This window comes from Mus caroli, chromosome 4 (genome assembly GCF_900094665.2).
Source record: "Mus caroli chromosome 4, CAROLI_EIJ_v1.1, whole genome shotgun sequence".
NCBI classification, from domain to species: domain Eukaryota; kingdom Metazoa; phylum Chordata; class Mammalia; order Rodentia; family Muridae; genus Mus; species Mus caroli.
Genome location: NC_034573.1, coordinates 11,672,745 through 11,689,209, shown reverse-complemented (window position 1 = coordinate 11,689,209; position 16,465 = coordinate 11,672,745). Strand labels below are relative to the sequence as shown.

Sequence of the window (16,465 nt, the reverse complement as noted above, 5' to 3'; positions counted from 1 at the left end):
CAGAGGCAGAGGCAGAGGCAGAGGCAGAGGCAGAGGCAGAGGCAGAGGCAGGTGGATTTCTGAGTTCGAGGCCAGCCTGGTCTACATAGTAAGTTCCAGGACACCCACGGCTACACAGAGAAACTCTGTCTCAAACAAACAAACAAACAAACAAACCAAAACCCAAATAAGAATAAACAGGGAACAATGTTTACACAAACTTGAGACAGGAGATTCTTAGAATAAGCGTTCCAATGCCATGTCTGAGACGTGGGGGCAGAGAAGTCAGCATTTGAATAATTCAAGGATAATCTTTACACAACACACAAAAGCGTTATGCCTACAGAGTACAGAACAGCCTGATGTCACCATGCTGACACTTGCAGAAGTCTTCCCAACCCCAACCTGTTTAGCTTAGGTATTTTCTTATAGTGATGCAAAGCTATCCCATATACTTTGTAGGTGCTTGTGAGGATTAGGGTTGTGTATATAAAGAGTGCTGACCCTGGACTGACTCTCTCTCTCTCTCTCTCTCTCTCTCTCTCTCTCTCTCTCTCTCTCACACACACACACACACACACACACACACTCAAAACAACATTGATAAATGTTAGCTTTCAAGAGAAATATATGCTCAGATATTGAAGTTAAACCCTACTGCTTAGATTCTTGGTCAAATCAATTCAGAGGAGACAGAATAGACAATGTAGAAGACAGTGTTTATCACAGGATAATATCAGATGAGAATTAGCAATGGTCTGTTCACTCAAAATAGCAGCTTTCATCTCAAAGTATCATAGTTCTTGTCATCCTAACACAAACTAACACATATCTGGGAAATAGGAATCTAACTGAGGTGTTGTCTCCATCAGATTGGACTATGTGCATGTCTGTAAGGCATTATGGCTGACTGATGTGGGACAGCCCACTCACTGGGTAAGGTACCAGTTGGGCAGGTCGTGGCTGAAAAGTAAGCCACAGAAAGTAAGCCAGTGAGAAGTGTTCTTACATGGTCTGTGTTCCTGCCTTGAGTCCCTGACTTGGCTTCCTCCACGATGGATGGCCACCTGTAAGCCAGATAAACCCCTCCCTCTACATGTTGCATGTGCTTACTACAGCAACAGAGAACAAAATAGGACACCAAGGGAATATTAGTGACCAATGAGGTTCCACTTCCGAATCGTCCCTTGGGGAGATGTTCAGGCGCCACCGAATGGGTGGTTCAGTAGGATCCCATGCCCGCAGAGACCAGCGAGTCCTAAGGGAGACAGTTTCTCTGAGGATTTCGGTGTTACAGCGCTCTTAGATGATATTTGGTGAAACGGCTTGTGCACAAATACTTTATTCAGGGTAAACAAGGGCTATGTGAAGCTTGGAGAATAGGAAGGATGGATTCATTCATGGTGGATGTAAATCATTGGCTAGACCTTAAAGTACTGGGAATGTCTCATCTGCATGGCGAGGTTCTTATCTGGAGAGAGGAAGTTGAACCTGTAATTTTGTATGTGACATCCCTCAGGTAGAAGATGAGGGGGTCAGACTCCCCAGATCAGGGAGTGAAGAGGAAGTCCCACTAAGAAAAGGGAGTCCTCCATTTTGCACCAAGCTCAGGAAAGCTGTCTGACATTGTAGGCTACAAGCTTTGTATTCAGGTTCAGCAATCTTACAATAGATTCAGGTTACTCCAAAACATGCGGTGTTCCAACATGGGCACAGGACCTGATTCAGCAGCTCCTTTTCCATTGTCAGAGTCCTTAGAAGGAAGATCAGGAGATCCAAAGATAAAGAGGATAGTAGAGAAGATTTTTAAAGGGGGAGGGGGGACTTGGAGGTCTTGCAGAAGCTACATCTTATGCCAAGCAAGTTTATTAAGAAGTACAGCATCTTATACTATTTCCAGGGGAGAAATGTGGCAAAGCCAGCAGACTCTGTCATACAATGGGACAAAATCAGCAGGAGGCTAATCAAGCAATCTTGCACAAGTGGAACACAGATCAGTGCAGATTGAGCATACAATGGCCTTGCTACTGATAACAACCCTTTAGCACAGAAGAGTTGGGCTGTCAGGATCTGAAGCCATACATTCCCCAAGGGCCCTGGTCCCAGGCTATTACTGGCTCTGTGAAGCACATTCCTGGTTTTAGAGAAGGAGCTGGTATTTTTTGTTGTTTTTGCTTGTTTGTTTTTGTTTTGTTTCTCTATACATCAGGGCCTCAGACAAAGGCTCTGCCAAGCACGTTCCTGGTTTTGAAAATGCTGTGCTACTTATCCATACATCAGGGTCTCTAAGATCAGTCCAGCCTTCAATAGTCACATGTCATGAAATTCTCATACTCCCAGAAGAAAAGAATGGTACAAAACCAAGGCATTTTTCAAGTGCAGTGGCAGAAATATCAGGCGTGGGTAATAGCAAAACAGGAAGATGCCTGCTGCTGTGGGTGTTAGATGCTATTTGATAACAGTCTTAGCTTTGAGGTTGGTGGAGGTAGGCTGTCTGTTAATATACCCACCAAAGTTTCACAAGGTAACCATGAGGAGGTTGGAGCAGAGGCGGAGCAGAGGCAGAGTTTCTTTTCTCTGTCCCATTCATACTCCAGGCTAGCTGTCCCTAAGCTTCCAGGTGACTGTCCTTTCTTTGTTGTTTCTCCCCTCACCACAAACATGCTTGGAATAAAGATGCATGCCTTAGATCCAACTTTTTGTATGTGTCTGAGGGACTCTTATGCCTTTGTGCTAACTACTTCTACCTGCTCAATCTTCTTGCTGGTCTCTAGTACATTAATTTCTTTTTTATCGTAATTGACTCATTAGAATTTAAAATCTGATAGGAAAGAGAGAAAGTGAAGGCAGGGGGTTTTGTTGAAGTCCCTTGGGGGAAAGCAGCTTCTTTCTGATAAAGCATTTTAAATTATGTATGTACATATATTTCTGTATGGGTATGCACACATGAATACTACAGAGGGTGGTGAACTCCTTGGAGCCGGAGGTACAGGTGGTTATAGGCCAGCAGGGCTACTGTGAACCAAACTCTGCCCTTTGTAAGAGTAGCACAGGATCTTAACTCCTGAGCTATCTCTCCATCTTAAACCTGCACATTCTGATATTCTGGTGGGTGAGGACTAATGTTCTAAACTTCCCAGAAGATAAAGATACTATCATCTAACGGAGAGTTTCTGGTTAAACTCTGTGAAAATAAAAAGTGTCTTTTCTCTTAAGAATTACTCTAAATGGGGCTGTCAATTACCTGGTCAGAGCTGCTCTCCTCCCTGAAAGCTGTTTTAGAGCCTTTAGAGAGTAGCATATAGCCTGCCTGAAAATGTATGTCTGCATAGTGGTCTTCTTACCATTGTTATCTTTTGATCCACGAGAGTGTTTTCTTCAGAAATGGGGAATAAAAGCTAAGACAGCAATTGGTAACAGAAGTGAGTCATTGAGATGCACCTGACTATGTGGCTCTTAGCATATTTTGTGGCTGGAATGTGAAAGAACTTGCACCTTGCAGTTAGAAGAAGCCTTGAATGCTGACCATTCTGATGGGATCTTGGACGACAAGAACGCTGAGAGGAGTGTGGCTAGTGGGGACCAGCTTATGAGACTTCAGAGGTGAGCAGTGACTCTGTAAGGAACTGGAGAAGGGACATTCATTTGGTATTTTTGGTCAAGAACATGGGTTAATTCTACCCATCCTGGTCTCTCTCTTGCCCCTCCCTCTTCCTCCCTCTCTCTCTACCCCAGCTCCTTTCATGGTCCTGTCTATTCTGCTGGCCATGTTCAGTCTGGACTCTTCCAGATGCCTCTGGGTTGTTCTCTTTCTCATATCTGCAATAAAAACCTTCTTCTCAATTACACCCAGGAGTGGTCATGTCTCCATTTCATTCAGTATTATATCCTGGTTCTTCCATTTTTGAATAGGATTTCTTATTCTGTGTTGGGAGTATGTAACTTGTTTATGACCTAAGTCTTTGGAATTTTAAAGTGCTATAGTCATTAAAGACAATGGGGACTTTCAAAGCTAGACTGAATACATTTCACGTTATGACATGGTTATGAGCCTTTTGGGCAAAGGTGGACATTTATTGCCTAAAAATAATGAGGTTGGGTGTCAGGCTGATAAGTAGCAGAGCTGCACGGATTGTTTTTAACTGTGAGCTTGAAAGAATCATATAACAGACTGGCCTTTGAGGCCTGGCAGTTATCTTGATTGTGTTAACTGATGTAGAAAGACCCATCTTCATTTTGGACAGGACTATTTCCCAGGCTGGAGATCCTGGACTGTACAAGGTGGAGAAGAGACCTGATTACTGGCAGATACATTCATGGCTTCTGCCTGTCTTCCAACACAGTGTGAGCACATTTTCAAGCTCCTGCTCTCTCGACTACCCGTCATGACGGACCTGGAGTTGTGAGCTAAAATGAACACTTTCTCCTATTTTTTCAAAGTGTTTAAAATTTTAAAATAGATTTATTATTTCGTGTTCAAAGGCATTTGTGCAGACCTCAGAAGACAGCTTGCTGGGGTTGGTTCTCTCCTCTTCTACCTTGTGAGTCCTAGCGATGGAACTTGGGCTTGAACGCAAGTTACTTCGCCAGTGAATTACCTCACTCCCAGAGTGTTTTATCATACCGCCAGGAAAACAAATCAAGACAGATAGTTTTAAGGATTTTTTTTTCCTAATAAGGTAGACTTTTTTTTTCTTTTTTTTTTTATATTTCAAGCCGGGCTGGAGAGGTGGCTCCAAATGATTAAGAACACTGACTGCTCTTTCAGAGGTCCTGAGTTGAATTCCCAGCAACCACATGGTGAATCATCTGTAATGGGTTCCGATTCTGGTGTGTTTGTTTGAAGACAGCTACAGTGTTTTCGTGTACACAAAAATAAATAAATAAATATTTTTTCAAGTCTGAAAAGTTGTAATCTTTTGTGGTGCCCTGCATATTTCAAACCCTGTTATCCCAAGTCATTTACTAGTACTATAATTGTGCTTTTGTTGTTCAAGTATGCACTCGTTCATTGGAGAAAAGAAAACAAGGGGTTGGAGGGTCAGAGCCAAACTTCTTCTAATAGGCGGTGGCATGCCCTCCGACATTTACAGAAGCCATGCTATAAGGACAAAATATTAATCTGATGGTATGCGACGGAATTCCCATGGATCACGGCTTTACATCATGGAGGAGTAATCGCGACCGACCGAAAGGCATTCGGTGGATTAACTGCAGGTCGCATGGTTTAGGGAAACTTTTGTATTGCGCAGGGGCTGGTCACGAACCTGTTCCCCTCTGGACAAAATTCTCCCTTGCGAGGGAGCGGAGAACTGCAAGGAGCAGGCCGGGAGCCGCCCCCTCCCGAGGCTAGGGGCTAGACGGTCCGTGGTCACAGCCTCGCCCGGCCCCTCCCTCCGCCCTGAACTGAGACTTCCGGGCCGGGGCGGACCCTGGCATTAAGGACTGAGTCCTGCTGCAGACATGGCGCTGCTGGGCCGTGCGTTCTTTGCTGGGGTGTCCCGCCTCCCCTGCGATCCGGGTCCTCAGAGGGTAAGGCAGCGCGGCGTGGGTCAGGCTTCCACCGGCGACGCTGAGCACGCAGGGCGCGAGAACAGGGGCCAGGGGCCAGGGCACAGGCAGCCAAAACAGGGCCGGGTTCGGTGCAGGGAGATGAGAGATGCCAGGCGTCCCGGGAAGCAGAGTGTGCAATGAGAGGGGTGAGGGGACAAGGGTTCCCGGACTTGGGGAGAGCACTCCAGGGGCGCAGTGAGGGGAGAGGGAAAGACCCAGCTAATTTTGATAAGCCAGGGGTTTCAGGGCCCTGGGAGATGAGAGAATAGGGGTGGGTGGGGAGGAGAAACGAATCCTCTACAAAGGAACTTTTCATTTGTAAATAAACCGGGAATGCCGCACACGTAGCAGGCTGGCGGAACCCTGGTCTGTCCAGTGAACAAGGGAATTTGGTTGGGAGGTGGAAACCAGAGATTATGTTGGAAGAAATCCATGACCTTTTACCTACATTTAGCAGTGGCAAGCCCTTGGTCAAAGCTAGCCTGAAGGGCATAGCTGTCAATTCTGTGGGTCAGAAAGAGAAAGATTAGGCTTGGTTCTGTTTCTGAAGAAGTCTTCCCTGAGCACTATTGCCCTTTTACAAGCCCCCCCCCCCCCCACACACACCCACAGTGCCTTGTTTTGAGGGACATGGCAAGAATGACTTCGTTTTCTATAGTTATTTTTTCAAAAACCAAAGGCACCTGAAAAAGGAAATACCTGAAAAGCCAAAACCTCGTGGAAGTTGGTTCTCACCTTCTATCATTGGTTCAATCTCCCAGGATTGAACTCTTGTTTGTCAGGTGTAGGCACGGGCCTTTCTCCCTCAAATAAACAAGTATGATGTAAGTAAAGTAATTTGAAAATGTCAAAACCTAAGCCACATTTCCATTCACCTTCTAGAGGTGCATCTCATGGTGGAATCCATTTCGGTTTCGCTCTTGTTTATATTGCTTTGCTTTCCAATATTTTCCCACCCGGTCGACAATGGAAATGAAACATGCAAGTGAAGAAACCAGGGGAGAAGAGGAAGTAGAAGAAGAAGGAAAAAAAAAAAGCATTAGTTCAAGACAACCCATTGCCCCTAACTCAGTTAAAAATCTTAAGCTAAAAATCAGAATTTCCTTATCCAAGGAGAAAACTCAGACCATCAATTGATAATCCCGTCTCTACCCGCTTTGAGTTTGATAGACAGGCCCAGAGGTGTTCACTTTAGAAAAATGTGGGAGTGGTTCGAAAGAACTGAGTACTGGGGGCCAGGGGTGTGTGTGTGAGAGAGAGGCAGGGGTCCTAGGTAGGCAGAGAATCACGGGAGAGAGAACAGGTCAGGGCACAGGCTGGAAAGAGGCTCCACACGCTAAGGCAGCAAGGTGTGGTGACTTCTTCAAGTCAGAGGACCTTCTTCTGGAAAGTGGCCGGTTCACTGCTTGGTTTGTGATGGTACTGTTTCTCTTTTTAAAGACAATGGAGCATGGCGAAGACAAACAGACAAAACCCCCACATTCCTTTTCTGAGAACCGGCCCTTTTCCAGGCTCCCAGTGTCTTTGTGACCTACAGATACTCTTAGGATTGCAGCAACAGAGCCTAAGCCCAGAATCCCACTCTTCTAATACCATTGGACAGCCCATTTTGAGAAAGAAAAAATAATAATTAAAAATATCACACTCTGACATTTTTAAATTCATTTGCTTAAAAAAAAATGTTAGAAGTCAGGTGTAGTGGGTCGTACCTTTAATCCCAGCAGTAAGGAGACAGAGTCAGGTGCATCTCTGTGAGTTTGGAGCAATCCTGGTCCACACACTGAGTTTAAGGACAGCCAGAGATATGTAGAGAGACCTTATTTTCAGAATGTTAGTTCTGAGGTAATACAGGTGCCTCTCTCCATGACCCGTGAAGCCTATGGGGAAGGAAGGACATCTGTGAATTGGAAGCTGCCAAGCAACATCATGGTTTTGAGAGTAAATATATCACAGCTAAAACCTTACGCGTGAGAGAAATGTTTCAGTTGTCATATCTGTCAATGTTATTTTACATTGAACCTTGACCTAGGAAGGCTCAGTTCAATCCAGTAAACATTTAATATTCTCTCTGCTGAGAAGGACCTTGCCCTTGGTTTGCCTTTCATTCTCCGATGAAACATTTAATTTAATCAGTTGTTAATCATGAAATGTAATTGCGGGGCTTTCTTCAGACAGGCTCCCTGGCTGGAAAGGCAAGCCTGCATTCGGTGTGGAAATATCTCAGTAACTGTTTCTGGAGTGTGGGTAGTAATTTAGGATTACACTTTGAAATACATCTAGTGCAGCCAAAGCAGGTGGAACAAAGAGCTGGAGGCAAAGGCAGTGCCGCTGTGTCTTGCAGGAAGCTGGCATTTCCTTCGTGAGCATGTGCTCACTTTGGGAGAGTCTTGCTGGTTGGTGCTCACTGTGTTTTTTATCTAGAGTAGCCACTTTATTATTTTTATAAAAGTGATTCCTGGTCAGTGGTAATAGAAGCAATCTAGCTAAATAAAGTACATAGTAACCCTTTCTGAAAATGAAGTTTTTCTTTATCCTAGTGAAGATGTTATTATTCCTTCTGTAATTCTGTTACATCTGGTCAGCTCACTGCCTGATCCTAGCACAGGGCCTGGCACAGAATAAACATAGAAGGCACATGTTGCATGAGTGACTGTGTATACCATGTGGTGGAGCTGGAAATTTATCACCGTGGATCACATAAAAAAATGCATGAAAAATGATAGTTTCATGAGATACCACCAGCTCCAACAGACTGAAAACATGGTGTGTTGTGATGCATAGATGAACAAAACTATGTGCACGAAGAGGCAGAAAAGGCTGCCCAGAGAAGGTGGATCCTAGCACTGACTTTTGAGTCAGAAGTCAGATTGTAAGGCCAGCAATTTCAGCCTAGGGCAGGAGAGATAGTTCAGTGCTTAGGATCGCTTGCTGCTTTTTTGGAGAACTGCAGCTTGCTATACAGCACTCACATTGGCTAGTCACGAACAACCACTTATAAGTCCAGCTCCCGGGATCTGACACCCACTTCTACCCTTGCTGGGCACCCGTCTTAGTTGCTGTTCTTTTTCTGTGAAGAGACACCATGAGCAGGGCAACTCATAACAGCAAGCCTTTAATTGGAAGCTTGCTTACAGTTTCAGAGGTGAGTTCGCTATCATCGTGGCAGGGAGCATGGTGCTGCAGAGGTGGCTGACCGTTCTACATCCTGATCTGCGGGAAGACTCGAGTGGGCTTTTGAAACCTCAAAGCTCACCCCCAGTGACATAAACCTCCAACAAGGCCACAGCTCCTAATCGTTGTGATTCTTTCGAAGAGTTCTACTCCCTGTAGATGAGCCTATAGAGAGCATTCTTATACCAACCGCCATGGCACAGCACAGTACACATTTGTACATACAAACACACAGACACATACACATTCGATAAAAATTATAATTTCAACCCGACGAATAACGTGCATCAACAAGAGAAGGTCATTGCCTGTTTCTGAAAGTTCCCATGGTTTGATGTATGGAGTCTGTGTCTTAGGACTCGGAAAATAAAATGCACGATGCTCCTCATCTCAGTCTAAGGACTTTGGAGAGCTTGCGGAGGATGATGGAGAAATGTTGTTTCTTTCTTCCATTCTGAAGAAGATGACTGTTTTAATTTTATTGATTTGAAAATATTTATTTTGATTTCATGTGTATGAATGCTTTGTCTTCATGTGTGTCTGTGCCCCAAATGCATTCCTGATGCCTGCAGTGAGTCAGAGGAGGCCATCAGTCTCCCTAGAACTGGGATCCTAGATGCTTTCAGTCACCATTCAGGTGCTGGGAGCCAAACCCAGGTCTTCCGGAAGAGCAGTTTGGTCTCTTTACTGCCGAACCGTCTCTCTAGTCCCCATTTGAAGTACTTTTGGGGACAGGCTTTTGCTGTGTAGTCCAAGGTAGCCTCAGGTTCATGGTTATTCTCCTGGTCTCAAACTCTAGTGCTAGGATTAAAGTTATGTGTGTCTCCCATTTAAAGTATGTCCGTTTTTAGATTAAGGTTTGTTTTAAGATCCAGCTGTGCCTGCTAACTGGGCTTTCTGAACTAGTCATACTCACCACCTCAGAATGGCATTCCAATGCTGCCCAATGTGGCCGCTCCCTCCCAAGAGAAGGTAGGTCTTAGAAGTTTCTGTCCAATGATTATCTTCACAGTTTCCCAGACAGATAAAGTAGCTCTATGGAAACATTTTGCCTAAGAGCAGAAAGAGCTGGAGTTTCAGAACAGCCTCCGAGGTGCCGTAAAGTTCTAGGCAAGAGAGTAGCCTATGTGTGGGTTCAGACTGAGTCCAGGTGGTTGGTGTAGTGTGAAGAGGCAGGTGGTGATAGCTGGGTTACTGAGCAACCGTGTCTGCCCTGAAGGACTTAGAGCTTCTTCCGAAGGCAGTGGAGTGGTGGCAAAGATGGAGGAAAGTTGTCAACACTGGCTGATCTTCCCAAATGGGAGGTGATGCAGTTTCAGGTGATGGGTGGCAGTGGAGACTAGCAGTAGAATGGGCTTTAGAAGTACACTGAGAGCTGTAAATGAATGGTTAAGATGGGAGTTGGGGGGAAGGAAGGAAGATCAGGCTACTCTGAAGGGTGCCATTAGCATCTTATCAGATATCCACTGCACTGGTCACAGGCACCCTGGGTGCAGCTGTGCCCTCCTTTTAACTGTAACAATGTCCTGCCTCCATTCTATGTTGTCCTATAACATGCACCAAGGCTTAATATACTGTATATTTCACTTAATTTGTTTATCCCTTTCCCCCCAATGCAATCTCACCAAAGGTAGAATAGTGTATCTTTCTGTCATTGCTGTACTATCATTGCCCACGATGGTGCTTGAGGCATAGCAGATGCTCAATAAGCACTTGCTAGAACTAAATAAGTGGATGAACTTTACCATAATGTCTGTTTTCTGTCTAATAATTTCCCATATACGCAAATCCTCAAATCCAACCAGTCCTTTTGTAAGAACAGGAGCTCTGATGTTTGATTCAATAATGAGAGTCATGTTTCTCTTGGCTTATGTAACACGGAGTCAGTAAAAGATGTCTCCAAGGCAGACAGGAATGAAGACTCCAGTGGAGTACCTCAGACGGTTTCCTAATTTGAGGCTGATTTCATTTTCTTTTATTGTGCAGTATTGGGAAGCATCTTAGTGTGCAGACAGATAAGAACTGTAATAACAGTAAGGAAGTATACCCCATAGCACAGAGTAACGACTTTTTCAAAAACTTTGGTTCATTGCTATGGGATGTGCCATTACTCAGAAATGTAATTTCTGCCTAGCTCCTGGCAACTGCATGATTCAGCCTAGCCTTTGGAGTCCAGCAAGGCATTTTCTTTTACATCCAGGCTGGTTGCTGTGGCAACAAGATCTGAGCTCCTCAGCAACTCAGCATCCCAGCCTTCTGAGCATTGCTCTTGTAGGATATAGAGGGGGTAGGCACGCTCAGGTGGTACAGACGGTTACAGAGATGGGCTTAACGTGGCCTGTGAAGAGCCAGGGGTGACAGAGTTTGGACAATTCAGTTGTTTAGGTTTGTAGGGTCTTAGTTGGCATTTGGGATGCTGGGCAGTTCTTCCTTTCTAAGATCCTTGTTTTCTACACGAGAACATGGAGAAAAAACGTCCCTATGTTACCACATGCCTCCTGCTAAGAACCACAGGTGCTTTGCTGAAAAGGCAGTGTCTGGACACTAACAACAGCACGTGGATGGCTCAGATAAGCACATTCTAGCAACTGGACAAAAGTTGTGAGCAGTAATGGAAGGCTCGATTAGTGGGCGAGCCATGCAGGGAGTGCTCTGAGAGTGAAAGATAAAAGTAAACGTGTATAAAGATACTCGTTTTCAAACACATACTTTGAAGAACATGGTTAGCCAGTTTTTGCCAAACATATGTTATATGTCAGTTAAAGAGTAGTCTTCACAAACACCCACTTGTGTACAAATCTGAGTCAGAGTAAATTTGATCTAAAAATATTCACCTGATGCAAACCAACAGACACTCAGCCCCTGCCCCTCTCCCTGAAAGAGCCATGGAAGAAGTTCGTTGTCTATGATGGATCTCCTGGCCACATGTTAAATGAGGAGGCATCCTTATGAACTGTTTCTGTGCTGTGTTTCTGGAGTGTTGTTCCACCTCAGACCTTCCCGTCTTGTGTGCCTGCTCACATGATTCACTTGTGTGTTGGATATTTCCAGTGAAATATCATCTAACGAGCATGTTGAGTAGTAAAGCAGTGTTACGCTGTGCCTATCTCATAAGAGTTCTTCTGAGAGTGTACTGCACTGACTAAGTTCCCTGTGGATTGTTCCAGAAGCTTTTGTGTTTGTGTCAACATCTATAGGAAGCCAGCTTCTTCTAAAAAGCACACAGATTATACAATACTTTCTTTGCATCTTTCTCTTAACAAATGATGCTTCACTGTGTTGATATTCAACCTACAGCATTGAGCAATTGGACAAACTGTGGCAGTGTTTAGCTTCAGCGTGTGAGTTATATCCCTTTAGTGGGTAATAGGTCCAAGCTTTATGAATAGCTGTGACTATTTCAAGCCTGCTATAGTTTCATATAAATTTCGGGATGGTCTCATCAACTTTTATAAAGAGCCAGGTAGGATTTTGATAAGGATATCATTTGTTTTCAATGCTGGCAATGGAACCCAGGGCCTTGTAAATGCTAGGCAAATGATTTACCACTGAGCTTACTCCTTGCCCCTTAATGCATATCAATGAACAAAATGTCCCTTCTCCACCTGCTACTTAATGAGTGGATACATTTTTGAATGTGAAGGGACTAGATCAAAGGGTATTATAATATGTAAACTTTTGATCAATGTCACTAAATTGACCTCCAGAGAAGTAGGCACCAAATGAGAGGGGAAATCTTGGTAATTTGCCTGGCTTTGACCTGTGAGTTTGCTAAATTGAAAAAGAGTAGCTCAGGCTGGAGGGAGAAATAGAGCAAAGGTTGGGAGGTGAGAGTTCTTGGCAAGCTTTCGGAATGCTGCAGCATTAGTAACTGTAAAGTTTCTTGTTGGAAGTGGTATGACGTTGTTTTAGAAGAGCAAGCTGAGGCCACACTAGGTGGGCGGCTTTCAAGACCTGAGTGCAATCCCCAGGACCCATATAAAACTGGGTCAGATAGTAGACATTTATAATCTCAGTGCTTGGGAGCCAGAGATGGGAGAACTCCTGGGGTATGCTGGCCAGCCAGTCTAGCCCGATCAGCAATTCCCAGGCCAGTGACAGACCCTTTTCCAAAAAACATGGTAGACAATTCCTGAGGATGATATCCAAGGATTCATTCTCTCTCTCTCTCTCTCTCTCTTTCTTTGTCCCTCCCTCCTTCCCTCCCTCCCTCCTTCCCTCCCTCCCCCTCTCTCTTTCTGTCTTTCTCTCTCTCCCTCTCTCTGTCTTTCTCTCTCTCTCTTTCTTTCTCAAATACACACACAGAGAGGGAGAGAGGAGAGATAGAGAGACAGAGGCAGAGAAAGAGACTGGCAGACACAGAGAGACAGAGGGAGAGAGAAAATTGAAGTGTGTGGTTTTGTCTTTGATTCTGGATGTATCCTTGTTTTGGAGGTGTGCAATTTGATTGTGGAGACCTGATCAACAGCCATGACATTGGTGATAAAATAGCCGAGCCAGTAGTTTTTAAATATTGATCCATTCAGCCTCAAAACTTCCTGTGAAAATCTATTGCTTAATGAATTTTACAGATTTGAAACTTAGTTTTTTTTTAAAGAAACCTACTATGAGTAAATACTATTTTAAAAAGATATTTATCTTATATGGAAATGTCAGAAGCTTATTTGTGGTTCAAAAAGCAAAACAACACAATGATGTCTACAAAAACCCCAAACTAGTCTCACTGTTCTTTTGTATGACGGTTGGGTTTTATTTAGACAAGGGTTCTTCACTCAAATGCCTCAGGTCACTAAAGGTCCCTTAAATGGGAGAGACCACGGAAGAGGAAGGACAGGCAGTCTGTAAGATCGGAGGCTGAGCACGCAGCAAAACTTACCTCAGGTGGGAGTGGTTCAGGGTTGTACTTGCTCAGTAGTCTTGGCATGAATCCTGAGTTTTCTGTGAATTTTCCCCAACATCTTAATGTTGATTCAAGGTTTCAAGACTTTGAACTAGCTTCATAATACACATTTAGCTTAAAAATACCACTAATTTAGGCTAACACACTATTCTTAAATCATTTAGGTATGACTCTCATGTGTGGTTTTTAATCCCTCCTGAAAAAGACAAAGACAATATTCTTTTAGGCTTTCCATTTTGGGGATAAGTGTGATCATCCCTTGTGTACGCCCTAATATGATGTGGGAGGCTGATGAGTAAGGGGATGGAAGGGGGTGAGAGCCAATTTCCTAAGGCAGATTTAGAACTCAACACGTAATCAGTTGGCATTTCCAAAATAGGAAGATGTTAGAAAGTTTTTTTAAAAGTTCTGGTCACTGAATGTCTTCAAAGATATTAGTGCTGGTGAGAAAGGTATTCTTTCCAGCTAAACAAAACAACAAAAAGCCCAATTCACTTCTACATAAGCCATGTGTAGAAAAACCATAGCGTGAGTAGAAGAAGGTCATTCAAGGCCCATTTCCGTTGCATCCGTCTTTCCTAGTGAGGAAGCCGCCAGGTGCAGCGTTGGATTATTCAGGATATCGCCTTGTGGAATGAGGCACTCTCACAACCTGGTCCTGTGAGATCTGGTCATGTACGTGAGTCTTAATAGACAACTTGTGAATAGTCAAAGAGATGGCTGAGTTCATGCTCACACATACGTTGTCAGAGGATGGTGTCAATTAAAATAGCAAGTCGAAGTTTTCCCTTTCAGTGGCAGGAAAGGAATTCATAGCATTATTATCAATCATATTGCATGAACTTACTAAGACAGGTAACGATTAATAGAGTGGGGGTTTCTATTATCAAATATCATATTTTTACCTTTGTATGCTTCCTCTGCCTGTTAGGAGGCTGATCAAATGCTTTCAAATATATCTAAGTGTTCTTATTTAAATACGTAATTATCTTTCACAAAGCTTCAGATTCCTGCACAGATTAACCACAAATAAATAAGAGTTCAAGGCAGAGCCTTTGGAAGATTGCAGCACTTTTTTCCTGTTATCCCCATAGTGACAACTTTCCCAGCCTCCTTGCATACATTTCCTGATTCATCATCATAAAGGAGTGGCTGTGGAGGCGGGTGGAAGTCTTAAGCAAATCTGCCGGTTATGGAGAAGAAGGTGATTGTAGGTTGCCTGTGTTATTGTTTCATGGTGAAAAAGCTACACAGCGAGAGAAAATAGTGTTGTCAATATTCAGTTATGATGAAGATGAGGGAGGCATAACCAGGTTTGCAAAACTTGACCTTTGGGGATGATTTCTCCTGATTATTACATAAGATTGGACTCGCCCAGTAGATTTTGAAGATACTTAACACTAATAGAAAAGAAAAAAAATATTCAAGATTAGAGATAATAACCGAGTACAGGAGAGACTGAAGCCAGACACATCTTGGATTTGAGTCAAGTCTTCACTTATTACAAATTTATTATTTTAAATTTTTTGTCTATGCAAAAAATTTGTCTGTGTGAGGGTATGCCATGTGTTAGGGCTGCTTCGTATCATGAAGACGGAGTCAGATTGCCTGTAGCTGGCCTTACGGGTAGTTATTAACAGAATGAGGGAATCTCTCTGGTTTCCTTAATATTTTCAAAAGTAGGTTATTCGGCCTTTTAGAGTTTCCGTTTCCTAGTGTGCAAATGAATATGACAACAGAATTTGCATTATAGCTGTTATCTACAGGCAGCATGGTCAGGTACCAAATAGCTTACTGCTTACTGTTATTTTCTTCTTGTCTTGTCCTGACTGTATTTTTTTAAAAATGAGACCAGGTAGATTTAGACTTATTATGCATTTGAAGATGACCCTGAACGTTTCATCCCGAGCCTGTATGTCTGTGGTACCGAGGTTACAAGCATGCCCTACCAAACCTACTTTTCTGTATAGTGTTGGCCATTGAATCCAGACTTTATGCTTGCTGTGCGGTACTCTGACTGTAAGCTACGTCCCCACCAATAAACTTTTTTTTTTTTTTTTGTAATTAAGAAGCTCTTGCACCACGAGAAACAATGTCTTGTATAAATTCAGTTGGACGGAATTTTTTTTTTAAGTCTTTGTTCACAATCCTAATCGTTTCTTTGGGAGTGATTTGTAGATACCATGGATGTCTGATGACAGCCAAGTAGCATACAGAAAAACTCTAGCAGGCAATGATAGATCTAGAATTTCAGTCTTGCAATCATGACATGTCTTTTGGGGGAAATGTCATGTATTAATGAAGCTTGAGAAGAACTTAGAGGTAGCCAGAGGCAGTGTGTCGGGGTGTTTTAGAAGTGGGCTCCAGAGTTCTCCAGCTTAGGTCTGAATTTGATCCTGCAGCTGTGTCAATGTTTGTAAGGTCTTTGAGCCTCTGCTTTGCTGTGAGGCAAAAGTAATACCTGTTGCACATGGCTGTGGTGATCACATGGCTTGGTATAGAATCCTAGCCCATCATAGTAACAGCTAAATGAGTGTTGATTGTTACTCTGTGTTTTGTTCCACACTTGACGTTTGCTTTTATAATCAAAATGTTTGAGAATAACAGTACTTTTCACGAGTAATTAATTTTTAAACTGTAAAAATAAAACTAAGCAAAAAGAAGTATGTTTTAAGTTAATTTGAATTATTTGACCTTCATTTTAAGTTAGCAAGAACATTTTACCTGCTCTTTTTTAATTTATTTTTATTTTTTAGTAGGTATTTTCCTCATTTACATTTCCAATGCTATCCCAAAAGTCCCCCATACCCTTCCCCCCACTCCCCTACCCACCCATTCCCACTTTTTGGCCCTGGCGTTCCC

At 43.4% G+C, this 16,465-nt stretch overlaps 1 protein-coding gene across 1 annotated transcript in view; it reads left to right on the top strand.

The window, feature by feature from the left end:
- The first annotated feature begins 5,404 nt into the window (after positions 1–5,404).
- Positions 5,405–16,465, top strand: part of Decr1 (2,4-dienoyl-CoA reductase 1) — a 28,025-nt gene continuing 16,964 nt past the window's right edge. Inside the window, exon 1 of the mRNA XM_021160858.2 lies at positions 5,405–5,511. Coding sequence (XP_021016517.1) covers positions 5,443–5,511 — 69 coding nt within the window. The 5' untranslated portion in view covers positions 5,405–5,442. The remainder of the gene's footprint in view (positions 5,512–16,465) is intronic.